This window comes from Gasterosteus aculeatus, chromosome 15 (assembly GCF_964276395.1).
Source record: "Gasterosteus aculeatus chromosome 15, fGasAcu3.hap1.1, whole genome shotgun sequence".
Taxonomy (NCBI): Eukaryota; Metazoa; Chordata; class Actinopteri; order Perciformes; family Gasterosteidae; genus Gasterosteus; species Gasterosteus aculeatus.
The window spans coordinates 2,705,901-2,731,263 of NC_135703.1; the positions used below are offsets into that span (position 1 = coordinate 2,705,901).

The 25,363-nt window shown below is 49.5% G+C and overlaps 2 protein-coding genes across 14 annotated transcripts in view; both read right to left on the reverse strand.

Annotated features, from left to right (window-relative positions):
- Positions 1 to 249: 249 nt before the first annotated feature.
- Positions 250 to 6,312, reverse strand: exd2 (exonuclease 3'-5' domain containing 2). 2 transcript variants are annotated; one of them, XM_040199900.2, is made up of 10 exons: positions 6,105 to 6,312; positions 4,900 to 4,964; positions 4,353 to 4,804; positions 3,705 to 3,961; positions 3,428 to 3,554; positions 3,012 to 3,307; positions 2,801 to 2,907; positions 2,441 to 2,576; positions 1,828 to 2,190; positions 250 to 1,495 (listed from the first exon to the last, which is right to left on the reverse strand). In XM_040199900.2, the coding sequence occupies exons 3-10, from the start codon at positions 4,761 to 4,763 to the stop codon at positions 1,279 to 1,281; spliced, it is 1,914 nt and encodes a 637-aa protein (XP_040055834.2). In that variant the 5' UTR covers positions 4,764 to 4,804; positions 4,900 to 4,964; positions 6,105 to 6,312; the 3' UTR covers positions 250 to 1,278. The 2 variants fall into 2 exon arrangements, with proteins under 2 accessions (XP_040055834.2, XP_040055832.2); XM_040199898.2 differs by having other exon boundaries at positions 4,338 to 4,804; positions 6,105 to 6,311.
- Positions 6,313 to 6,683: 371 nt separating this feature from the next.
- numb (NUMB endocytic adaptor protein) overlaps positions 6,684 to 25,363 on the reverse strand; it is a 30,468-nt gene continuing 11,788 nt past the window's right edge. For 2 of the 12 annotated variants that reach the window (XM_040199727.2, XM_040199728.2), the window contains exons 2-11: positions 20,782 to 20,918; positions 17,189 to 17,263; positions 12,450 to 12,482; positions 11,808 to 11,882; positions 10,838 to 10,978; positions 10,505 to 10,709; positions 10,127 to 10,426; positions 9,878 to 10,018; positions 9,229 to 9,360; positions 6,684 to 8,805 (exon numbers count right to left, since the gene is read on the reverse strand). In XM_040199727.2, the coding sequence (XP_040055661.2) occupies positions 8,048 to 8,805; positions 9,229 to 9,360; positions 9,878 to 10,018; positions 10,127 to 10,426; positions 10,505 to 10,709; positions 10,838 to 10,978; positions 11,808 to 11,882; positions 12,450 to 12,482; positions 17,189 to 17,263; positions 20,782 to 20,907 (1,986 nt within the window). In that variant the 5' untranslated portion in view covers positions 20,908 to 20,918 and the 3' untranslated portion in view covers positions 6,684 to 8,047. The remainder of the gene's footprint in view (positions 8,806 to 9,228; positions 9,361 to 9,877; positions 10,019 to 10,126; positions 10,427 to 10,504; positions 10,710 to 10,837; positions 10,979 to 11,807; positions 11,883 to 12,449; positions 12,483 to 17,188; positions 17,264 to 20,781; positions 20,919 to 25,363) is intronic. The other 10 variants (XM_040199730.2, XM_078089370.1, XM_040199732.2 and 7 more) reach the window with 7 other exon arrangements.

Below are 25,363 nucleotides of genomic sequence, written 5' to 3' on the forward strand. Positions count from 1 at the left end.
CTTAATTCAGCAAAACTAGATTGTAAAAATAAAATTAAAAATGAGTCATTCTCGACAAAAAAAAAAAAAAAAAAAGTCCAACTGAAGAGTCCTTTGACCTGAAGGTCACGAGTGATTCATATATGAAATGTTAAGAAAAACGCTTTTGTACTCATTTTTACAGACTATTTATTAAACTGATTTTGTAAGAAATTATTAAGGTTGTGTTTTTTTTTAAACTTATTTTGAAAAACAACAAGTCACAGAAGATTAATAAACATGATTTTTTTTTTTAATTTTTGCATCATTCACCATTTAGGAAAACAGAACAGCTTCAGGGAGAAGAGACCAAGCAGCTGCTGTGTGAAGAACCATCGCGCGAGAAACGAGGCACCGGCCTCACAAAAGAAAAAAAAAAAAAAAAAAGGGCTTTTTGGGTCATTTTCTAAATCGCATCAAGAGTCGGCCTCTTTTCTTTCACTGTGCATTTTGTGGAGTGTGTAGAATCGACGTCATGGCGGCAGAACGGCTGTAAAGTGCAGACGCGGCGCTGCGCGGGGCTCCGGTCGGGGCTCCGGTCGGGTTCGGGGGATTAAGAGGCACATTAAAACACGAGCCAGGAAGATGTCCCCCCCCTCCCTCCCTCCCTCGGGGAGGACCGGCAGCACCGCGTAAACACCACGAGTTTGAAATGATGAACCAAGACGGCCAACGTCTCAACGAGAGATGGGACACGTTTACGCCCCCAGGTGCTTCTACTTTCCTCTATCGACTTAAAACAGACGACAGACCGGAAAAAACAAAAAACAGCGGGGGGGCAGAACATTTAAGGTCCCGTTAGGATGAACCTCTCTGCAAGGCAACGCTTCTATTCTCAGACCGACAGCTGCAAACCTGCACAAAGGGGTGGGAGGGGAGGGGGGTAAGGAGGGGGGGATTAAGAGCAGGCTGCAGCTTCCTCTAAAAATCATTTCTTAAATTCAATTATTTTTTACCTTTCATAAATAATTATACATTTTTCATGATAAAAAAAGTGTTCATATGCAATCACATTATGTCGAGTGTTTCCCCCACTAGTGGAGCCTCTGCTTGAAGTTCTTCAGGATCCAGGTGGCGACCTAGCGGCTTCACACCGGCACCAGAAGTAAAGAGTGAAACGGCTTCCAGCGTCCAACACAGAACGTGTGGACTGATTCACACACTCGCGCACACACACACACACCACACACACACACACACACTTTCGCATGCTGGCAACGCCGTCAGATTATTAGTTCACGACAGAAGACTCGCGGTCAGTCAGTTGAGCTTGATTGGCAGGTCCTCTCCGTACTTGCGGAGGAACTTGCTGTGGTTGTGGTCCGGGGACCAGAGGGGGGGGAGGTGTCGGGGCCGCATGGCGGTGAGGAAGTGCTGCCTCCAGCGGCGCTCCAGGTCCATCAGGCCCCGCAGGCCCTGCTCGGCGCAGGTCCGCACCACCTTCAGGCCGTGAGGCACGTACGCCTCGTTGAAGATCCTTCAGAGCAGAGGGGGGGGGGAGGTTAGAGGGGGACGCACTAAGAAAGGCTGCGTGCCGACTAGCTGGGCCCATGTCGCTACCCGACGCTTTGATCAAACTACGTTACAGCTGTGGAATTAATGAGCAGATGTGAAGCTGTGTCCCAAATGTGGCATTTTATGGATTTACATGAATTAGTGATATTGACAAATAAGTCTCTTAAGATTCAATCGAGGGGCCGAGTATCGTACAGGACCAGCGAGCGACGCCAACATAAACTTTCTATTGCAGCTTCAAATCGTATGTTTTGAAATTCGGGAATTAGAAACGCTGCAGGAAAACAAGCTCACCTCGTCTCCAGAGCGGCGGCCTGCTGCAGCGACGCCTCCGTCAGCTCCCGCTCCTCCCCCAGGAAGCTCCTGATCAGAGCCTGCAGCTCGTCCCGCCGCAGCTCCGGCAGCGCCTCCCCGGCGGTGAGCAGAGCGCGCGCCGCCGAGCGCACCCGCCGGCGGTCAGAGTCCTCCAGCGGGCGGACCCCCTCCTCGCAGCCCTGCGGGGCGGCGAACTCCTCGGCCAGGCGCTGCTTCAGGAAGCCGTCGTGCACGTTGGAGGCGGCGTGGCAGCTGGTGCAGAGCAGCAGGATGTCGTGGGAGTTGTGGTCCTTCATCTCGGTGGGAAAGTGCCGTCGGTACTCGTGGGGCACGATGTTCTTCCTGTGGGAGCGACGGGTTTCGATTAATAGATGTAATAATTAATAGCCAGCACGTAATTAATTATTAATCAACTCCGTTTAAGTAAATGTAACACGGGCTAACGGGCCGTTTGATATATACCGTCTCACAAGAGATTTATATAAAAATAAAAATAAAAAAAGGACTGGAATGTGAAGATTTGCTGCTTTTCTATCAATGAACAAAAAGGCAGCAGAATGAAATCGGCTCATTGAGGTCAAAGGGGAACGACCTGATGTAGGAATCCGCTTTGCCACAGACCACGCACAGGTTCTCCTTGGCCGTGAGATAGTAGTCCTGCTGGGAGTCGGGACGTCCCGACGGCTCAAACAGCAGCCTCACCACAAAGGGGTCTTCGCTCTGGAGCACTGGAGGGGGGGGGGGGGGGGGGGGGGGAGGGTGCAGGGCACAAACGGAGAGATTAAGTCCATCACATCTTCACACGGCCGAACGCAGAAAAAGATGGCGAGCTAAGTGTGGCGCTACAGCGAGCTGGCCTAGCGAGGGAGACTCTAAGATGTTCTAGCGTCGAGCAGCGAGATGTTCTGACGATGTGCAGTGATGTTGACGCGTTGGGAGTTATCCAGTGTACCTCCTATTCCTTTATCTAGGTACCATTTGGCTTTCTTCTTGTCGCAGGTGCACAGCGGCTGGCCGTCGGGAGCGTGCAGGAAGCAGTTATCGTAGAGAGGAGACTTCCTGTAACGCAGAGGGAGAGACGTTGCAGAACCACAGACCAAAGGAACACACAAATGTAAAATGGCACATTTCATTCCTTCGCCACCGCCGCCGCCCCCCCCCACCTGGCCGAATAGCCCACTCCCAGCGGTTTCCTCTTGTGCTTTCGAGGGTCTGGGACTTGTTGATCTCCAGACTCCGGGCTTTCAAAAGCTGCCGGCTTCCTGGTCCTGCGTCGCCTCTCCCCGTCGGGCGGCCTGTCCTCGCCGTCCCCTCGGCTCCTGAAGGGAGCGTCCACCAGGCCCTGGCAGCGGGCGGCCAACTCTGAGTAAGAGCCGCCGCCGCCGCCGGGCGCGTCGAGGCCGAGGAGGTGGAGGAAGAGCGCGATGGAGACCTGGGCGTCTCTGGCAGCGTAATTCATCTAAAGTCGTCAGGTGAGAGGGAAACGGTTGGATGAGGGGGAGATGGGCTGGTGTGGGGAGGGGGCCGGAGGGGTGTATTCTCGAAAGCAGATGTGGACAGTGATGGAGTAAATGGCCACCTGCTTCAGCGTCAGCTGATCCGCCTCCCAGTCGCTGCAGCGCAGCTCCAAGGATTTATCCAGTGACACGTTGAGCAGATCTTCAGCCAGAGACTTCAGACTGAGGCCGTTGTTCACTACAGCTTGCCTGAAAACGGGTTTAGAGATGTTCACTGTGCAATATCACATTTTTATTGTATTATTGTCACTGTATCATGTGCAGTACTAAGTCGGATTTCTTTTATCTGAAGTCTTCTGCCTTCTACAAATGTAGGAAACGGCAGTAAACAGACTGTACCTTTGTCTCAAGGCAAGGTAGCGCAGGTCCACCGTGCAGGTCAGCGACAGGCCGTAGTCTCGCGTCAGGCGCTTGCCGTCTTCATAACAGCCGACGCCGACCTTCAGGACGTGCGGGTCTCGCAGGACCTCCATCAGGCTGAGGGGGAACGGCTGCTGGGCGCTGCGAAACGCCAGCAGCCTCACCAGGACGCACAGACCCGAGTACGTGGCCATCTGCAGCAAGGAGACGGCGGAGGCTCGGCCTTTCACGGACACCTGCAAGAGGAAGCGGCAGCCGGGGCGTCAGGCGGAGACCAGCAGCACGACCAAATGTGACAGGAAGACTCCACCCGGCTGATGGGCGCACTGGAGGATTTGATCTTAAATGCATTTCAGGAGTTGCTTATCGTTTCCTTTTCGCAGCCCACAGAGCCTCAGTGGAGGAGCGACAGCTTATTATTTAATTAAGAATTCATTCATTTTTTGTCACTAAGCGATCGGCATTCACTCAAAACGGCTTCATTATTTGTGAACATCTGCGGGATTGTGTTTCGCATACATCTGAAAAAGTGCACTATATTAAACGACGCCGAATCGTTCAGGGTGGACTTTCCCTCATCGTATCTAAAAACATGCAAAAGGTATTTCTTACGCCGGTGGCCTTTACCCATTCGCAGTCGAGCCCCAGCACAGGGAAGACCGACAGCTCCTTCTGCATCAGCGGCCACAGCCGCTGCCATTCCTCCTCAGAGCTCACAGTCACCGGTGTCACAGCGAGCAGCTCCTCAGAAGACGGCACCGGCGCAGGAGGCGGCTGCTGCTGCTGCTGCTGCGTGGTCGGACACTCTGCTGCCTGGAACTCCTCCTCCGGAAGAGGATGTGTTGGTTGGTCGGTTTGATGCTCCTCAGCCGCGGAGTCCTTTTCCACAGGACACGGCGCCCGCAGAAGATCGCCCGCCTCCTGGACGGGAGGCAGCCTCTTCCGCTTCGTTCGGTAAACTCGCCAGACCAGCAGCCCGCCTAAGGTCGCTCCCAGCACCGTCGTTATGACAGCGGTTAAAGTTCCTCGATGAGACATGTCGGTTTGAAGTGGTCCTCGGCTGGCAGAAAAGTGCAAATCTAGAATCCCCAACAGCCCCCCCCCCAAAAAAAACGTAAGTGGCTGAATCTGCCTGTCGAAAACAGTGTTGACATGAAGGCGAGTGGTTTTATACCTTTCCTGCGTCAGTGGGATCCCCCGTAAACCTGGCTCTGTTATCTGGACAGTCACTGCATCTCTCTGGAACAACACGTTTCCTCCATTTAGAAATGTAGTTTTATTTTTCATCTACACAATCAGTCAGACAAAAAGAAAATCTGCAGTGACGTTTTCTTAAAGTCATATGTAATATTTCGACTCAAATACGCATCAAGATTTGAAGCAAAATAGAACGTTTAAAACGTATTGATGAATATCAGTAAACAGTAGGATCCAGAAATAACTGAAGGCTGAAACCAATCAGCTGGAAGCAAAAAGTTTGATGTCATACTATCAAAACATTGTTCAACTGAAGAAGGGATTCATTCATTTATGTGTTCATGTTTGAAGATGGGAACGTAATTTGAGTCCAAATTATAAATCAGACATCAGCTCATGCAGTAAATAGGTTCATGATTAAACTGAAGAAATGAGTTAATCATTTATATTTAGGATATAATAATAATAATAATATTATTATCATTATCATTATTATTATTATATTTCTTCTTATTTTCCATTCTAAAGCTAAGCCTATGGCATGCTGCAGAGTTCAGTCATGTCCTTTTTCATTCCCAACATCATGTTATAAGACTTAATTTCAACAATCTCGTATATAAAACCGCCATCAACTTAATCGATAAGCAAAGCAAGCAGACGCACGACCGGCAGTGCTACGCAGGTCAAAGGTCAAGTTGGCTACTTCGTTAGCTGACTTGAACGTATTAGTCGTTTCGCCGATGCGGTCTACAGCGATTTCAAGGCAAACATATTTAAAGAGGGGCCCGTTAAATTGGAGACATGGAGACCAAGTTCCCTCTACAACACACACAAACACACGCACACACACACACGCACAGAGCAAGCTGTCATGCAGCGGAGCCGGCAGGTTCAAAGCTAGCGGTAGCATCCCGAAATTCTGCTAGCGCCGACCGCTGGCTGCGTCATAATCTACACCGGGTAACGTTTTCCCCTCAGGGGGAGATACGGCTTCAAGACAAGGCTGTGCATCATCAACTTCACCCTTCCTTCCATTTTCTGCTGAAAGTTACACCCCCGTTAGCCTGGTTAGCCACAGCGGCTAGCCGGTTAGCTCCGCGGCTCGATTAGCCTCGCGTGCGTGCGCAGAATGGCAGCAGAACAACACGCCAGAGCACCAAGACGCGCACCGCGAGCTCTTACCCGTGGGTTTCTTTTAACCAATGCGCCCGCCGTGTTCGCGTACATTTACCCTTGCTTCGTTTTTACTGAACAAACACGCGTCTTCCCGGACGCGCTTATAAGGACGCGGCTCTCCCGCCGGCGCCCCCTGCCGGCCGGACGGAACGACAGCAACAGGAATCCGCTTCCAACGAGAGGACGTTTGTCCCCCCGGGGACTTATGTCGTGTCCCACTCGCATTGTCTGGGACTGGTCCAATTGAATATTAATATTGAAACGCATCATTAATTGTATTACTCGAAATAACCATAAGCAACAGTTCACTCAGTAGTCTGGAACCTGCTATTTGTTCATATAAATGTACAAGGGCTGCAAATAACTATTTCCTTTATTATGAATAATTTCACTGACTGATTATCGATCCAATAGTGTATTAAGTGCAATAAACAATAAAATATTGCAGATCTAAAAATAGTTTGTGGTAATCACTTAATTGTCTAACTAAACTAGTGCTAGTTTCGTTAACAGTGTTAATGGATTCCACTGCATGTTAAACATTTAAAAAAAACATGCCAGCATTTACTCAAGAAAACAAACCACTTTGTCCTTTATCACCATCAATTTATTCAATCTTTTAGCTTCAATATTTCTCCAAAGAAGTGGAATAAAGTAATGAAATAATTACAAATGGAAAAATAGATCCGATAATAGATCATATTCACAGGATTGATTTAAAAACAAAAACATGACAGAGCGAAATCAGACAGAGTGAGAGATGAAAATCATCTCCCTGTAGTTTCCTGCTGACAGTCAGAACCACAACGCAGGTCGCTGAGCTCAGGCGCTTCTGAGCCGCCGCAGCACCTCGGCTGACTGACTCTGTTCAACGTCACCTGTGAGGTCAAATCATCTACTTGAGTTCTTGTGCAAAATAAAAATTAAGAAATACTACTGCTTAAAAAAATAATATAAGAGGTGGAGAGACAGGAGATTAAATCCTACCGTGTTAAATAAAAAAACAAGATCATTACCACACACACAAAAAAAAAAAGGATGACGACAAAGACAGAAGAAGTCAATCGATAAGTACTGATGGGTACTATAATCTATTAAAACTGAGCACAGGTAAGAGAGGCAACCAGTTGGGTACCACCACCATCGCTAGGTCCACATTGATTGTTGCTGCAATGATACCATATTTACAGTGAGATGCTTCGCATCCAATCACAGGATGCAACAGACAGCAATAAAGAGATTTTTCTTCAAAAAATAAAACAAACACAAAGGTAAAAGCAGCTGTCCCTTCACACAATCTCTTTACATCACATAAAAAATTAGCACTGCTGTGAGCTGTGTGTACAGTATAGATTCTTTATAGATATATATATTTATGTATAATATATACGGCCATTTCTTGTATACACAAACATAAACTTGTCTCATTGTAGCTAGCCTGTGCCTTTGGCACGATTACTTACAACTCATCTGTTAAGATTCCAAAGCTATTTAAAATATACTTAATGCATAAAAATAAAGATTTTGGCATCGTCTCACTCTATTCTTCGGACTGGGAACTTCTCATCTGGAAGCTGAGTTCTCTCAGTGCTGCAGTTCCTCAACCATGTGAGGGCGTCTCGTCCTGTCGACTGGGAGCCTGAGCGAGCAAATGTGGGCTGTGTAGGTGAGGAGGGGAGGGGGGAGGGGGGGGTCTCACAGGGTGGGTTGGATGTGGTACAGATGTTCCACCTGGGTAGCGGCGAGCTTGTGCTGCGCAGCACAAACAAAACAGAACAATGTTAATGAGTGCCTGGTGAGCTGCACCCTGGGTAACGGCGGGGGAGGAGTTCCGCTCCCCGCTGCTCTCCTCCGTCTCCCACTTGTTTTCGGTCCCGATGAGCTCGTCCCACCGCCCGACTAAAATGACCTGCCTATTGTCCAGTACTTTCTAATCTCAGACACAGTCTTCACAGCTGGATCTCAAAGGTCTTGTGCAGCTCCGTGGAGAAGGGATTCGTGGGGGAGGGCGTGGTGCGCTGGCGCGAGCGGCCCTCCAGGGCCACCCATTGGGCCTCGAAGGCGTCTTGTGGCGGCTCTGGGGGGGGCTGGGTGAAAGGGGAGGACGGAGCGAGTTGCGACCGAGCGGCCCAGTTGTCCCCCCCGTTGAAGGTCGCGCTGCCGTTGGACGGCTGGAAGGGTGCGGGGGCCGCCGCGATGGACGGCGGGGGCTTGATGAACGGGCTGACGTGGCAGACGGCCTTGGGGTCGTGCTGGGGGGTCACGGAGGCCGGGACGGGGAACGGCGGCGGCGGCTGCGTGGCTGAGCCGAACACGTTGGCCACCATTTGGGAAGGAGTGATGCCCACCACGGGCACGCTGGGCTGAGGGAACGGCAGCCCGTTGGCCATCGGGTAGGAGACCGGGGCCTGAGCGTGGAAGGCGGGCTGGCGGGGGGGCAACATGGGCACGGCAGAGGGCAGAGGGGACATGAAGGGCGGCGGGGTGAGGGAGACAACGGGCACCACGGGCATCACCACAGGGGCAGCGAAGTGGGCGGGTAGCGGGGCTGCGGCCATGATGGGGTTGGCCGGCGGCCCTCGGACCGACTTGGTGACTTCTTCTAACCACCGGTCTGCTTCTGACGGCGTGCGTCTGTGGGAGGACATGGACGGGGAGGACGCGGGGGGGACCACTATCACCGGAGTAGGAGATGACCAGTTACTTCCTGTTGGCACAAGAAAGAAAACAGTGAGCGATTCCACATCAAAGTCAAAAGAAATATTGATGAAGTTTAAAGAAAACAACATGGGAAGAGAAATATGCCCTTTGGCTTGTGACGAATTCATTGGTTAGATATCCAGCTGCAGCCAGTTAGCGTAGCTTAGCGCTTCTTGCCGAGAGGCTGAATATGATGAAATCAGGCGGATCTGTAGAGTCTTATTTAAACATATCTATTATTTATTGCCCAACATGTAAAACTGTACATTTACAATTAAGGGACACGCACTTGCCGTGGTGGCTTTGTGTACCTATCTTCAAAAACATGCTGCAAGGATAAGAGGACCTTCAACTCAAAAGGTGCGTGTCCGCCATCCCTCGTTTGTGACATGCAAACATCTGGATTTGGCTTCTCTGATGTGCTGCTTACCTGGCTGTGCTGAGGGCGGGACTCCTGCTGGAGTTTTAGTCCAGGGGTTAGTGTCTCGAGCAGGCAGAGCGGGGGGCAGAACTGGGGGGTTAGCAGCAGCAGCAGCAGAGAAGGCAGGAGATGCACCGTTCACTACAGCAGATAGGAGACAGACGCTAGTACGAGCAAGCTTGTGTGTTGGCATTACCGTGCAGTGTGAAATAAACGCTACGTATGTAGTTATGGGAGAAATGTGCAAAACGGCAAACTTAAAGCAACAAGCAAAACAATCTGTACTGGAAGTCTCTCCTACAGGACATGCAGGGGTGAATGTCAAAATACCAAACTGGGGAGTGTTGGGCCACGGTGGATGTGTTTTGGGGGGCTATTGGCAGCAAACAACCAGCGTATTCCTCCTCAACCCCTCAGTGTGGTTTTGACTGAAGTGCAGAACTCTAGTTCGTTGTGAGAAAGGTTTGAATAATCTTTGTATAATCCTGCAGGATTTCTGATTCATCCTGAACAATTGGACATGATACTTGACAGAAGAGCAGCCGCAGTGTGCAATTTGTTGCATTTAGAATCCAGTTGAATGACGTTGACGAATGGAGTTGATCGCGATGCAGAGAAAAAGTCACACGTGTCAGATAACCACGTCTCAGAACTGTACCTGGTGCCACAGGAGACTGGGGTGACGAGGCGGGTTTAGGCATCGGCGCTGAGGAGAAAGGGTCCGGGGGTCCGCTGAAGGCCGAGGTGATCTGAGTGCACAGCGAGCTGATGCTGTCGCTCTCTCCTTCCACCTCAGCGACTGGAGGGCAAACACCAGAGACGAGGCGTCACAGTCGCTTCATGTAATCGGTTTTCGTTGTTGTCGTACGGACAACAAGGAAGCCGAGGACGACGGAGCAGGACTCACCCGTGTTCTTCATGGGGAAGTCGGACTTGCGCTGCATGGTGGAGGGCAGCTCGTTCATGCGCAGCGACATCTGCCGCTTGAAGGGAGAAGTCGTCTGGCTGAGGACCGGGAAGCCTCGGAAGGAGCCCTGCCTGGCCAGAGCCTCGGCCGGAGCGTGTCTGCGCGGTATCACCTGGGGCCCCAGGGAGGCCATGGAGGGGGGCGGCGAGGACGAGGGGGACGGGGAGCCTCCCGCCGGGTGCACCGAGGGGTTCGTCACGCCGGTGGCCGAGTTACCGGTGACCTTCACGCCCGTCTCTGCTGTCGGAGGAGGGCAAGCGTGAAGCGACGACAGCTGCCGGATGTCGGGTCAAATAAAGAGCCGCTGCGCCTACAGACCTTTTTTAGCGTCCTGTAGCTGCCTCATGACTTCCTCCCGCTCCGCCGCCTCCGTCGCTGTGGTCACGCGGAACGAACCCTCGCGGGTGAAGGTGGTCCTGTTGGCGTCGAAGGTGGCCGTGACCCCACACTCCTTCTCCCGTTTCTGTTTCCGCTCCAGACAGGCGGCGAAGGCGCAGCCCACAGCGTGGCTGAGGCGCTCTCCCTGAGAGACACCATGCAGAAAAAAAACTGCTTATTGAAAACACAATGTACACCAATGAAAAGTGCATCATTTAACTGACACAGAGAAGACCACAGGCAGAGGGGGGTGATTATTAGAGGACTTCTTACTGAGTCTTTCACGGCCATGAAACAGTGGCAGATCCAGCGCCGCGTGGTGCCGTCTCTGCAGATGTAAGAGAACGCCCTCTCGAAGTTCCGGTCCGGAGCGCAGAACGACACCTTCTCTATCGTCTGGTCCAGGATCAGGTCCTGCAAAACATGTACACTTCATCACTACGGGTTCGACAACTATGGTCAGAGTGAAGTGGCACTCAATGCAGACGATTTCAAATGTGGGCGGAATGATTTCATTGTGAACGGCTCTTCAATGTGAAGAGCGCCTGAATGAAATTACTAATAAAGCTCCGGAAGCACTGGTCTGCAAACCAAACCACAACAACGACCCTTTCTTTCAGGGGCGGATCCTTGACCTGTGAGGGCATAAAGGCAACTAAAATAATATAATAAAATAACACGAAACAGGGGAATACAGTGGAGACACTTGGTTTCCACTCGCTTGGTGATTTAACATTCAATGTTTATATTTCTTATTTAAGACCGATTGGAAATTGTTTCTGAAATTTGAGTAATTTTTCTTCACAGTAAAACTTTCATTTCAATAATGGACAGAAGTAAATATACAAACTAAGAGACTGGTTATTTTAAATAGAACAACCTTCATAGTTTTAACATTATTACAAAGCCCGGCTTTGTTCGCTAAATTAACTTAATGTTTCAATTTCAAAACGTGAAACATCAGAGGCTGCAGAGGCGTTGATTTAGTACCAGAGCCTTCCAGCAGGTGTCAATGTAACCTTGCACTGCTTCCTCCACTAGAGTAGTATCATCTACTCCTGCAGGTGCAGTACATGTTCACAAAGACGGAGTCTTTGGGTTTACTAGACCAGAAGCTCCACCGCTCATTATCAGCGGCGTCCACCTACAAAGCTACTAAAGCCCTGTGAGCTTTCTGAGGCTCATTAAACCAGCTATTGTTCAAGCTCTGTCCTTTCAATCAAGTCCTGTGACGGTCCGTTACCTTGGTTTTGTCGTCGACGACGCGCAGGCCGTCCGCTGACACCCACAGCACAGCGCGCACTGGCTTCTTCCCAGCCTGCAAACAGAGCACAGCGGGGACACGGACGCGTGAGAAACAAGAAGACCTGTAGAGGGATGTTCTCCCTGTGCGCTGCCTCTGTGCCATTCATTCCCTGCGACCACATCCTCAGTCAACACACACACACACACACCTGTAAATAAAGAGAAAGCACCAGGTAGAAAAAAGAGATCAAGTGTTTTTCTGAGTGCCCACATTTTTAAAAAGAGGAACGAGAAGGTTGGTTTTGAGAATTGGCGTTTGGTTAAAACAAGAAGACATTTGTGTGCGCACAAATAGTGAACGTCCATTCACACAAACTGTTCATTGTTCCCTTCTTGGTTCATGGAAGAAAGCTGAATAGAGAGAAGGCACACACACACACACACACACACACACAAAAGTGCCCCACCCCAGCCTGAACCACCCCACCTGCTCAAAGACACATGCATTGTGCCCGTCTCTCTCCAAAAAGCCCCCCACCCCCAAAATCTTCGATGTGTTTCTTACCAGACTTGATCAAAGGGTGTTAGGTGAAAATGAGAATGGCGCTCACACACTTTCACACACAACGCAATAACTTACTTTTGCAAAGAATCCCTTGAAGAATTTCCTGTCCTGGAATGGGATGTGGTAAAAAAAAAAAAAAAGGGGGGGGGGGGGGGGGGGGGGTGAGAACGGGGGGATGAACATGGCATGAAAATGTTGACTAGGAAGTCTCAAAATGCTCTGGAGCCCACTTGTTGTATTTTAGGGTTGTTTTGTTTTTAGTGGAGGTGAAGGGTTATGAGTGAGTGAGTGAGGCAATGGAGGGGAGAGCGTCACATCATCCCATAGCGACGGGTGTTTAGATGGGTGGCACTGTGCTCGTTATTGTTGGGATGATTATAACTGTTAGAACTGACGCCTGTAAACCCCCCCCGACAGGAAGAGACCCCCCCCCCTCTGTTCTTTTATGATGTAAATAAACAGCAACAAACCCGGTGAGGCCATGACAATCCCAAAGCGGAGACATCACTCCAATGTGTCTGGACGGAGATAAAGATGGCAGACCTCCAGGTGTGTGTGTGTGTGTGGCGGAGATAATCCTAAAATCACATTTCATTCGTCGCCCTCTGGTTCTGCGGTTATTATTCAACAGACCCAAGCAGACTCCTTCAGACGGCCCTTTGACCCCTGAGTCGTCCCTGTGACTATTTGCCGGTCAGCCAGACTCAGGGTTCAAGTTCAGACCGCTGTGACCACATAAAGAAACTACAACCAACCAGAACCGGCCTTAACCCCCCCCCCCAATAACTGTGAAAGGGAGTGCCACTCTACTCCTGTTACACAGGCATGGCAGAGACAGCACTTGGAGCGGCATGTTAATGCATGATTTAACGTGTTAGCCAGCGCTGGACATTCATTAGGAAGGAGATAAGTGCCTGCTAGTGAGTGAGTGAGTGAGTGAGTGAGTGAGAGAGACATGCAGATGGTGGAAGAGCCGGCACAGCTAGCGTGAGTGCGCTATGGTTAGTGGAGAAAAGTCTCTACAGGGTTTCAATAGTTAGAATGGGAGGGAAGTGCATGGGAGGGGGGGGGGGCATTCTCTGCGACACCTCACTAAAAACCTGCTTTAAAAGACAAAAAATAAATATGTATAATACGAACAACAAAAAGGTAACACAATATTAGATATCATGTGAGCTGGCTGGGTGGAGGAGGGGGGGGGGGACTACAGAAGGCTCAAAAGCTTTTGGGGCAGAAAGAACAGCAGAGTTTGAAAAAGATCAAAGGTTCGCCAACGAGGCACAACGGAACCAACTGAAGCAGGAAAGTTTGAAGGCAACCACAATAACCTCTGATCATCTAGATGTATGAACATACTTAACCTTGAGCAAAAGCTACTGAATACAACAGTCATTTGTGCCCTCAAAAGCAGCGATAACTACGCGCACGCTGTGCAACAACCACCAGCACAATGTGCAACAACCAACAGAACAATGTGCAACAACCACTAGCACAATGTGCAACAACCAACAGAACAATGTGCAACAACCAACAGAACAATGTGCAACAACCAACAGAACAATGTGCAACAACCAACAGAACAATGTGCAACAACCACTAGCACAATGTGCAACAACCACTAGCACAATGTGCAACAACCACTAGCACAATGTGCAACAACCAACAGAACAATGTGCAACAACCAACAGAACAATGTGCAACAACCACTAGCACAATGTGCAACAACCACTAGCACAATGTGCAACAACCAACAGAACAATGTGCAACAACCACTAGCACAATGTGCAACAACCAACAGAACAATGTGCAACAACCAACAGAACAATGTGCAACAACCAACTGAACAATGTGCAACAACCACTAGCACAATGTGCAACAACCACTAGCACAATGTGCAACAACCAACAGACCAATGTGCAACAACCAACAGACCAATGTGCAACAACCAACAGACCAATGTGCAACAACCAACAGAACAATGTGCAACAACCACTAGCACAATGTGCAACAACCACTAGCACAATGTGCAACAACCAACAGACCAATGTGCAACAACCAACAGAACAATGTGCAACAACCACTAGCACAATGTGCAACAACCAACAGAACAATGTGCAACAACCACTAGCACAATGTGCAACAACCAACAGAACAATGTGCAACAACCACTAGCACAATGTGCAACAACCAACAGAACAATGTGCAACAACCACTAGCATAATGTGCAACAACCACCAGCACAATGTGCAACAACCAACAGAACAATGTGCAACAACCACCAGAACAATGTGCAGAGACCAGTTCCCTCGTCTCAAAGTCAATGTTTCTGTTTAATTTAAATAGATTGTTGGTTGGTGGCATGAAATGAGATTTGTGGTTAACCCAGGCTCAATAGAGTAGATCTATCTACTAGATCTATCTAAAAAGGAAGGTAGGAAATGGCTCAATGAGACTTCATCCCTAGAACTGGTCAGCCTTTAGCTCAGCGGTAGTGACGTCAGGTCATGTGACAGAAGCGTAGTTTGTTTGTAGCTTAACATCAGACGTTTACTTCTGCGGCTTGGGCTTCCACTTCAAAAGTGATAGTAACGTGAACAAGAACAGAGCGTCTGTCTTGTGTATTGTCTTAAAAAAAATCCCAAATCCAAATGTAATCAAAGAAATCAGCTCAACGACAACTTCCATATTAGGCATCCGTCGAGTCCTGAAGTCACCCTGCAGCTCCCTACGTGTGACCTTGAGGCTTCTGGGAGGAATTCTTACAGCTCCACCCAGTCTACACAAATACTCCAGGTCACTATGAGCGCCTGAGCAACACCAGAAACACAGAATGCACCGTGGCTGTCAGTGAACAGCACCAGGAAGTGACGTCATGATGACAACGCAAAAGGGCGGATTTCGAGGTTGATGGTGGCTGCTGCAGTGCAGACTCCTCCTCCAGCCGCCTCCATCCTCCCATCTGAGTCATGGGTAGCGGAGCTGTGAGAAAACTCTCATTACTCTTCCAAAGGCCGCTGGGAAAACAATTGACGCACGCACACTTCTATTTTGTTCCTCCTCCATCTTCATCTCTTTCCAAAACAACAAACAAACAACGTGCTTCTGCTACCAGACCTCAACAGACATTAATGGCCTATAGGCGAGGGCCTGGTTCCTGACCAACTTAGTTATTACCTTCTGGAAATAGAGTTTACTGCTGAGCTATATTAACTGACAGCCTCTCAACCGGTAGGAATTATTGTTGTTGCCTAGCGACGGTTCGCTTTTTGAAGAGTCAGTGAGGATGAACTGGGATCTATCGAGGCCTCGCTGGAGTCCCACTGTGTTCTGCTCTGAGGGTACGGATGTGTATAAATAAAGAGATGTTTATTTACTGAAACCGCAAATGGCTTCAAGGCCACCGGCGAGCCCTCCCCGAAAAACATCCATGATTTGAATCATGAGCAGAGAACCCCCGAGCCAGACCTCATTTTGTCACTTGAATCATCTTCGTGAGCTACGTCATTTCAGGCGGCGTGGCTCCCCGCTATACTTTTAAAAAATGGTAAAGATTCATTTTCTTGGTGATCTAGCGGCACTGCGTTGGTGAACGACCTGGTCTAACGCATGCGCTCACTCACAGTGGAACCCCCAGTGGACTTTAGGAATAGCAGTTACTTTTATAGTAATGCAATTCATGTCTTTCTATAATTCTCACCATAGCAAAGTCATCCGGCGGGCCGCGCTGGACCCCCTCGGCGGTTATCATATTTGGACTGCAGAGTGTGAAATAGTTTCCTTTTCTCACACACTTCTTTACCACCAGGGGAGACCAGAGGGGGGAACATCACGAGGGCCGGTCAGGTCAGGTCAGAAGGCGGAAGCACCCGCCTCCACTTTTGAGTTGGCTCTATTTTGTTTGTCCGGTTTAAATGACTGTAACTCAATAAGAGCTCCCAGCCCGAGGCTGTGTGTACACGTTGTGACCTCATCAAGCACCAGTGTGTGTGTGTGTGTGTGCGCATGTTCAATAGACCTTTGTATGTGTGTATTCTCTTCAGTAGCATGTTTGCGTGTATACAGTGCGTCCGTCTGCTACTGCAGAGTACTTATACTATGTTTTTGTGGGTACATATGTGCAATGTGTAAATCCAAGCACTGTGGGAGAATATAGGTATCGCTAACACAAGCAACACGGTTTTAATTCATTCTCCTCCTCCGGCTCATTTCAACTGAAACCGAAAGCAGACGATTCCAGCAGCAGCGATGAAATCCTTGTTGGCACCGAATTCAAATTGACACAGTAGACTCAGATATGACGAGCTGGATTTACTCACAGGAGTTTAAGACATGGGCGGAGTCTTGGCAACTGTGGAAAGCGATTGCTCCACCCCCACCCACCCACCCCCCCCACACACACACCCTCGCTCCTCGAACTGGAATTTGTTCTTTCTTGCACAACTCAACCGGAATCTCCGGCAGCAGGAAGCACAGGCCGGTCTATCTCCCCCGGCTGAGACGGACGCGGAGAGAGGAGGGGAGACGCATTGTGGGGGGGTCACGATGGGTGGAGACCCTCACAACAATCAGCCACACTGGGGTAAACTAGGCAGGAAAAAACAGCCATGAAGACAATCAAACCGCTTGGTGACATATGGATGAGGGCTGCTGAGGAATAAAGGGAATGTTAGAAGGAGTCAGTAGGATGTCGGTGGAAGCACCGTGAAGGAAACTACGACAGGAGGAAAAAATGACAAGGGAAATAAAAGGGAGGATGTCTGGGATTTAGCTGCCTCGTTCCTGGAAGTATGGAGGGCTTCCCTAGTGAAACTTACCGTCTTGAGCCGCTTCACTGCATCCTCGCAGATGTGCATGCCTCGGGACTCTTCCACCTCCACGTGTCCCAGGTACTGCAGGGCAGAGAGACACAAAGAGAGCCACTGAGTGAATCATTATTAAACTATTTAAATGAGTCAAGACTGTCTGATATCCCCTGGTAGATTTATACAACTAATTAATTACTATATTATGGTGAATAGCAGTTCAACCGCTCCCTAGCTCAGCTCTAATGTTGTCCCTGGAGAAAAAACACTTAGCACTTCCCTGAAAAATACAAATGGGCGAGTAACTCTAACAACAAGTTTGTGATTCTACGATCACGTCCTCGTATGATGACCAACACCACAAAGGTCAGACCAATGACCAGCAACACAACAGAAAGCCAAGTGCTTCTGTAAGTAGTCCACGTGTACTGTATAAACAATGCCAAGAAATGTACAGTATATGGATGTTTACACAGCCATATTCAGTATTTACAGCTTGTTTTAAGAACAACTTCAATGTGACAGGGTCATCCTCAAGGACACAAAGGGACAACAACTTGTCCTTTAGTGTGCTGGAGGTTTGACATCAGATGACTTCTCCATACGTACTGTGTGTATTGCTGCATAAATAATGACATGTAATTGTGAAAGCCACCCAGAATCAAATTAACAATGAGAAAAGACGCATCAGGACACGTCAGACGCCGGGAGGGACATTGAGACGGACGTGAAGGACTTCTAACTGAATGAACGGAAATGGCGGCTGCGGCCTCCTCCTTCCTCCCTCCCATCACACCCTGCTGTGTGTCAAACCAGAGTCACAACCCTGACCGCCCCAGTAGCCATTGTGCGTTCGGGGCCGCAGAGGAAGTCCTTACCCTTTCCGCACGCGCACACACACACACACACACACACACACACACACACACACACACACACACACACACACACACAAAGTGACGCTGACCCACGCCTGTCACCCTCCCGCCCTCCGGCCCTGCTATTTTGAGAGCGTGACGCCACAGCTGCGAGTCACAGTGTCGGCGCGTTGTGTTAGCCCACGCCACACAATACCGATGCGCGGAGGCAGCGTCGCTAATGGTTGATCGGTGAGAGGCGAGTGTCACAGCAGACGCTCGGCGTAGCATCTCACTCACACGTGCACACAGACGCAACTTTTGCAAACAAATATGAGTGTCTCCCGAGCGGTTTGTCGTACATGTGCAGGGGGATTTGGTTCTGAAACACCGGTTTGTTTGTGGGCCCACAGTGGGATTAGCTCTAATCCAACAGTGGGCTGGGATTAGATCCAGTGTGTACATCATGATGTTTGTGTTATTGTGTTTGATGTGGAGAGACATGAGCTGTTCTATTTCTATTCCCCTGCTCTTGGGGATGGTTTTCCAGCCGCAGGGGGCCAGCAGAGGTAACAACACGAACGGAACCGCAAAGCACCGAAATTCCCGCTTTGTAAACATTCCGAGCGGCCAACGATAAGGAGGACAAGGGTCAAGAGGACAGCAAAAAAAGGTCCGCTCTGTGTTGTGTTCACATCTTGGGAGATTTGTAGAACGGGGCACTTCTCACACATCAATATTAATTAACTGGAGTTGGCTTTGTTGGTGTAAAAACGCTGGACGTTGTCCAAATGGGATCCAGGAAACGTATTCAGGGTATTGGCCATAAATCTGCTTCAGTGAGAAAATGGTGTCATATTCAACAAAAAGTCCATGCTGTGTGCAGCTTTACAAACTCCCATCCCATGTGTCCCTCGGCCCAAACCGAAAACACAACTTAATTTCCATATGAATGAGCCTATATCATTTTAAACGCACCGAGCACAAATAAATTCATCTCCTTCCGCGTTGTAGTTAGTAGGCAACACACATAAGCAATTTAATCTGATCTCGCATCCATCCCCGGGCTTCAGCGGCCCCATAAGGCCGACATTTCCATACAAATACAGCAAATCAACATTTTGATGCCTTTGACAATCACCTTGAATCAGGAATAATTGTCTGTCACTGCAATTTCAGCAGGAAAACAACCCACGTAAGCGAAAACATGCACCCGAAAACAAAAATGGCAATCAGTGGAGGATTGTGCGTTTTACAATGCTTGTCAGGGGGGGGCTATGTGGTGGGGGTGCGACACGAGCCGCTGCATTAAAGGCTCATTTGGCCTCGTCTTAACCACTTTGATACAACCTCTCCTCCCCTCCGCCCCCCATGCAGCTCCTCTCCTCCCCTCTATCGGCTGCTCTTTTGTGCCCCAGTCAGTGATCATTTCACTGCTGCTATTCCCACCCACACTCCTCTGGAGGCACCTAGAGCCGGAGACAGGAGCGGGAGTGTGGCGGGTAGCATGGTAGGTTGCACCGGAAAGAATAAACAAAAAACAGCTGGTGGGGAAGTGTGAGTGTCTACAGGAAGGCATGGCGACCAGAGATCGTGGACCAAAGCGGCTGATGCGAATTTGACTGACTGCTTATGAGAAGACCTCTGGAGTAGACCCCGTGACATGCTGCTTGAATAGTGTTTGGTTGTTACAGTTAAACAGCCTTTGGTCTTTTCTTTCTTTAAGAAATTGAAAAGAAATCGGCAGTACTTCAGACAAATGCCAGACACAAACGAAATGTGAGAAGACGTGGCTCGGTACATCTAAAAGAAGTGTGCGAAAACAAACCTAGCTTTGAGTAAAGCGGGGGGGAGACAATTTATGTGAAGCAGGCGGGGGAGGGAAGGTGTGTGTCTGTGTGCGTGTGGCCAAGGGACATTTGGAATGCAGCCTATAGGAGATGTTGAATCTAGGGCGTTTCACGCTGGCTGAGGTGAGACCATGAAGCAACGCGCTTCCTGCACCCGTTTCCACATCACCGTGCCTCTCTTCACGTCACTTCTGCCTGCCTCCGCTTTCCCTATTCTCGATTCTGGTTTCATGCTCAGAGAAACCGGTACACAGCAAACACGCGGGCCCGGTCGACACCTTGGCCTGCACACGTTGATGTCATGCTGATGGGCTGGTATTTTCGGGGCAGAACTTTCCCTTTCTACACTTTGTGGTTTTCAAATCCCCTTTATGGCGCATTTCATCCCCTGCTAATAAGAGGAAGTGTACCATCTCACTTCTGTTTGCTAGTGGAAGCTGGAAGCTTGTGTTGCCAAAACACTGCAAAAACTCGTCACCCATTTGCAGCACAGCCCAGAGGACCCGTACGGCGCGTGGGAAGACACCGCATCGCCTCGGCAGTCGAGATATTGCCCCTGACTTTTGTTATTTGTCGGCTATATTTTCTCTAATTCTGTACGGTTGACTTCACGGTTTTAAGTTGTTCTTGGAGGCCAGATGTCCATCGTCTGTGCTCACGTCCCACCGGCTTGGAAGGCTCCTGCAGAAACCCTCGATAAAGGTTTGCGCTCAGTCTGAGTGCTCGTGATTAATCACCAGCAGCGTCCTTGGTGGAGCAGAATGTTTCTCACAGGTGCGAGCGCGCCGCAATAAGGTCGGCAGTGGACTCCGTGTGTGTGTGTGTGTGTGTGTCGCTGAGAGCTTGCGTGTCTGTGAGCTTCGGAATGCAGGCGTGTTCACGTGGGAGGGAGAGTCACCTTGACGCCAAAGCTACATTTGCCGCTGCGCACGGCCTCCTCGTCCGTCTGCCACTGGTGCGGCCGACTCGACTCCGGCACGTAGACGTCTTTCTTCCGGCGGAAGCTCTGCCGTAGCTTGTTCATCGCTGAGCTCCCTGTGAGGGGCGAGAGACAATCTTTGTTAAGTGAGGGTACACGATGGGGGGGTCTGGGGATGTGGACCAGTTCACGTGCAGTAAACAGTGCATGTCATCACAGAAATGAATCAAGGTCCTGCGTTTGATAACGGGTAGGAAAGGCCCATTCGAAACCGCCTACATATTTAAGAAATCCGGGGATTTAATAGTAACATTATCTCGCTGTTTACTTTTGGTTTAAAAAATAAAAGTTTTCACTGGTAAGATCCTCTGACCGCTAACGTTTGTTACCCTGTCAGATATCTGAGCAAATTATACTCTGGGTAAGTCTTCAGTTGCCATAAGATGTAGGAGCACATAGTTGAAAGTGGTGGTTTTTGATGGTTCTTTGTGGAGCGACTTAAATCTGTGCATAAATTGACAAAGTCGTTTCATGTTTAGTCGACTAAGAGTGTCTTTGGTGGAGGTCGGCCTTCATAAGCAACACCGCCGAGTCACTCCGGGGTCAAACACGGACATTCTCTGGAAGTCAAGCACAATTAATTAGGCGAAAGGCACTACTTTTAAACGGTGCACGTATGTCTTCTTGGCCCTGAGAGCAGATTAGGCGGCAGAGAAGAAAGCAGAGACCCAATTAAAAGTTGCTGATCCAAACTACAACTGAGAGGTGCATCCATCACAGAAAGCCCGGCTCAGGTCTCTTAGCGGGGCTCATGAGAGAGGACCAGAAGTCCCTCAGCCACGACGAGGAGCACAGACTCCTCCACCAACAAGTTGCAGCACACACTTCAGAGCTGATGAGGATCGCGCAGGATTAAAAGGTCTTTAATCCAGGAGAGGGGACTGTCTACGCACAAACACACACACACACACACATGTGTACCAGCTTAGCTGCACACTCAACTAACACAGGACTTGAGCTGTGTGTTTGCATAATGAAACCTGGCTGGGGGGGGGTAGGACGTGTGTTGGAGGTGAGGCGCTCTTATCTGTCGGTGCCAGGCTCCAGCTCTGTGGACAGCAAACAAAGGAGCTTTCAGCGCTGACCCCCACCCGACGAAACACACACTAACACATCAAACCTCCCGCTGTAACCGAATGGGGCGGCCCAAAGGGGTCAAACCGAACCCCCCGCCTCCAGAAACCTCCTGCAGGGCCTCAATCGGCCGTGTAAGTCTGCATGATAGCCGGAGCGCATTTGAAAAAGAGACACAGAAAATCGTGCACACGCTGTCTCCTAACACGCTGGTTTATTTGGGTCATGTTGTAGATCATGCTGGCCGACTACAGCAGCAGGGAAACACACCTGACACCGCTCAAACACGCCTTCCAGGCACGTACACGGGGGCTTGTGCGGTTGTCGTCATTTCCACACATCTTTTTAGAAAGCTTGTACGTCTGGGACACTGTAGAATGATGTTTAGGGAAGTTGTGCGTCTTCAATCAAAACGCTCATTTGTATTTCGTAATGACTTTCAAAGCAGAAGGCATTAAAGCTGCTAATCCATTTTGCTGAAGCTCGAATGACACATTTTATTTTAATTCTCATATTGTTGTAAATTGATTCTCAGTTGAGATGAACATGTTAGCGTTGCGACACCTGTTTTAAGGTTTCCTAAAGGATTTGGTGTGTTTTGCTGCATGTTTAGATGTTCAAACCAAACATCCACCCAATGGACTAACGGTGGAATAGTTCCAATAGGTACATTGATGGCTTTGAGTCCCATTCCTCGACTGTTTGTTAGTCGTAGTCTGTGACCTATTGCAGGACTTATCTGAGAGACATTTGTGAGGGAAGCCTCAAAATGAACTGGCGGTACATTTTGGGATGGAAAACTTAAGAGCAACTGCCAAGAGATGTGCCTTTGGGAAAAGTCTCTTTAAACAACTGGTACAGACTATCAGGCTCTTTTTATCATCTTGCGGGCCATCATGTCTGAACACTAATCCCCCCCAAAAAGGTGAGGCCTGTTCTCACAGCACTTTACTAAACTCAACTTCTACTAAACAACGCCGCGCTGCAGACTCCAGGACAGAGAGCAGGAAGGGAAAGCACACAAACTCATGTGGGTGAAAGAGAGACCGCGCGTATGGATTTGGGTATAAGCGTGCATGAATGTGTGGCATATGCACCTGCAGTGCGCGTGTTCAACATGAGTAATCATTTGCAGGAATGTGATAACATGTTATCGTTTTCTTTTCTCCTCCTACGTGCTCTGTACTTTTGTCCTTTCACCCCCTTTTAGGCCGAACCAACAGCCTCGAGTCCTTATTTGCCATATATTTGATCCAGCGTAGATCGGCTAGTAGATGTACTGCTTTTATCACTGAAGCGTTGCCATGTGTATGTTGTACTGTGTCAAATGGCGACAAACAACAAAGCTGTGAAAGCAGACCGCCAAGTCCAACGCGGTTGAAGCACATGTTCATTATCCCGTGTAAAACACACAGCCTGGGTATGAAATCCGCATTAGCAGCAGTGTCACAACCCAAAGACACTCTATGATGTGTCTGTGCGAGCGTGTGGTGAGCACAGAAAAGGGGGGAGGCCAAGCAGGCGGCGCTGAGAAGGAGCGGCGAGGGGGGGGGGGGGGGGGGGGGGGTCTGGCGGTTGTGTTCGGGTGGGTGCTCTGATGGGTGTCATGTGAGGTGGGTTTAGCACTTTGAGATGAAGGCAAGGAGGGAGGAAAAGGTGAGAGGCATAAGAAGTGTGATGTGAAGAGAAGGGGGAAGTTTGAACAAAAGGCTGGAGGTAATAATTAGGGTGGAAAGGAGGAGGAGGTCAGAGTCGGGAGAGAGGAGGTCTGAGAGGCAGATAAAAACTAGCTTCCAGTTATTTGTTCCACACTCACTCCTTTTCCATTTGCTGACTCCAACCTGCAGTTAAACAGTGTAATAGCTTTTAGCGAGTACTTTATGCATTAAACGCACCAATGTTATACAGAGAAACACAGCAGAACAACACAAACAGTTTGCCGTTTGTACGTCTACAAAGAAACATCACTTATCCCAAGCGAGTAGCTGTTTTTATGCAACGTACAAGGTTTCCTTTCTGCGCTACATGTATTTATCTGCCCCTTCAACTGAACTCAAAAGGTCTACACCTTTTGGGATTGACCAAACAAAGGAGACAGAAGTGAAGGGTGCTTAAAGCCATTGGTTGCATGACAGGTGTCCTCGTCAAAGAGTTTACTTACTGACACCCGTTAATCTCATCTTGTCAAAACACAACAACATCCCCAGGGGGCCCGTCGACAAATGAAGAAGAATACTGGCTGCTTTCCTTTACTTATTCTGGAACAAGACGGGGCAGTAAATGGAGGACAGGGAAGCATGGAGCGGGTTGGTAGGAGTGCGAGGCGGCCTGGGGAGAGAAAAGGGGTGCGGCGGGGTGGGGGGGGTAAAGGCATTAGGATCGGAACCCTGCTGGAGCTGTCACAGCTCCTACAGTCTGGTGCAGTGAGGATCTCTGGCTGTTCTCCTCCCAACGCTAATGAGGACGATTACACAAGAAGCGAGTACACTCGCTCTGTGTTCATGTACACAGAGAGCGGCCATAGCCAATGACAAAAACACACACAGCGCTTGAGAAGGCCCTCACGTGCAACACCGTCGGCGGACGATAATTACGGACGTGAGTCAACAATGGCAGTAATGTGTAAAGACACATACAGAGAGGAGGGAAAAAACACAGAACTAAAAGGAAAGCAGGACTTTTCCTTCAGTCGGTGCGGTGCTGCTGCCTGGGGAGGAGGGAGGGATCGTGCCGCTGCTGGCTGTAGATGTAACAGTATTTGAATAATCTCTCCAGGAATGGAAAACTGATTAATCCTTGCAGAAGGATCCTGGGGATGAGTTTACTGCGGTTGGGTTACACAAAAAGAGACGAGGGAGGGAGGGAGAACGGGAGAGGAGAGGCGACATGAGAGAGAAAGAGAGAATGGAGAACAGTTCAAGGCCCCACTGTCTCCTTTCAGGACACGTCCCACCACTGTGCTAGCCGATACCCTTCATCGTGTCCTGCAGCGCTCTGCTCGGGGCACTCCATGTTGTCTGAGCTTATGGACGGCAGAGCCTGCGATCAATGGATCAATGGGGCCGGCCATGCGTATCTGCTGAGCCTCGTTATGAGCCACTGTGAGGTGACACAGCGCCTTGGTCCTGCTCCCAAACGGCCATATGAAGAAGAGGGAATTTGAGAAATGCCGTTACTGTGGTAATCCAATTTTCCGGCCCGTGCTTTGTAGCTCTGCATGCTTATGTAAAAAAAAAAAAAAAAAAAAAAAGAGAGGGGGAGAAAATTGGGATGAAAGTGTGAAGCGCATCAAAAGGGAAGCCGCGCCAGGCACACTAGGGAAGGACGAGCCCCAATATCAAGGATAGGCAGTGGGACCGGGGGCAGGGTCAAAGGTCGGGGCTCTCGGCCTTTCCGGCATCCCGGTTGGAAAGTTTATGGCACCGAC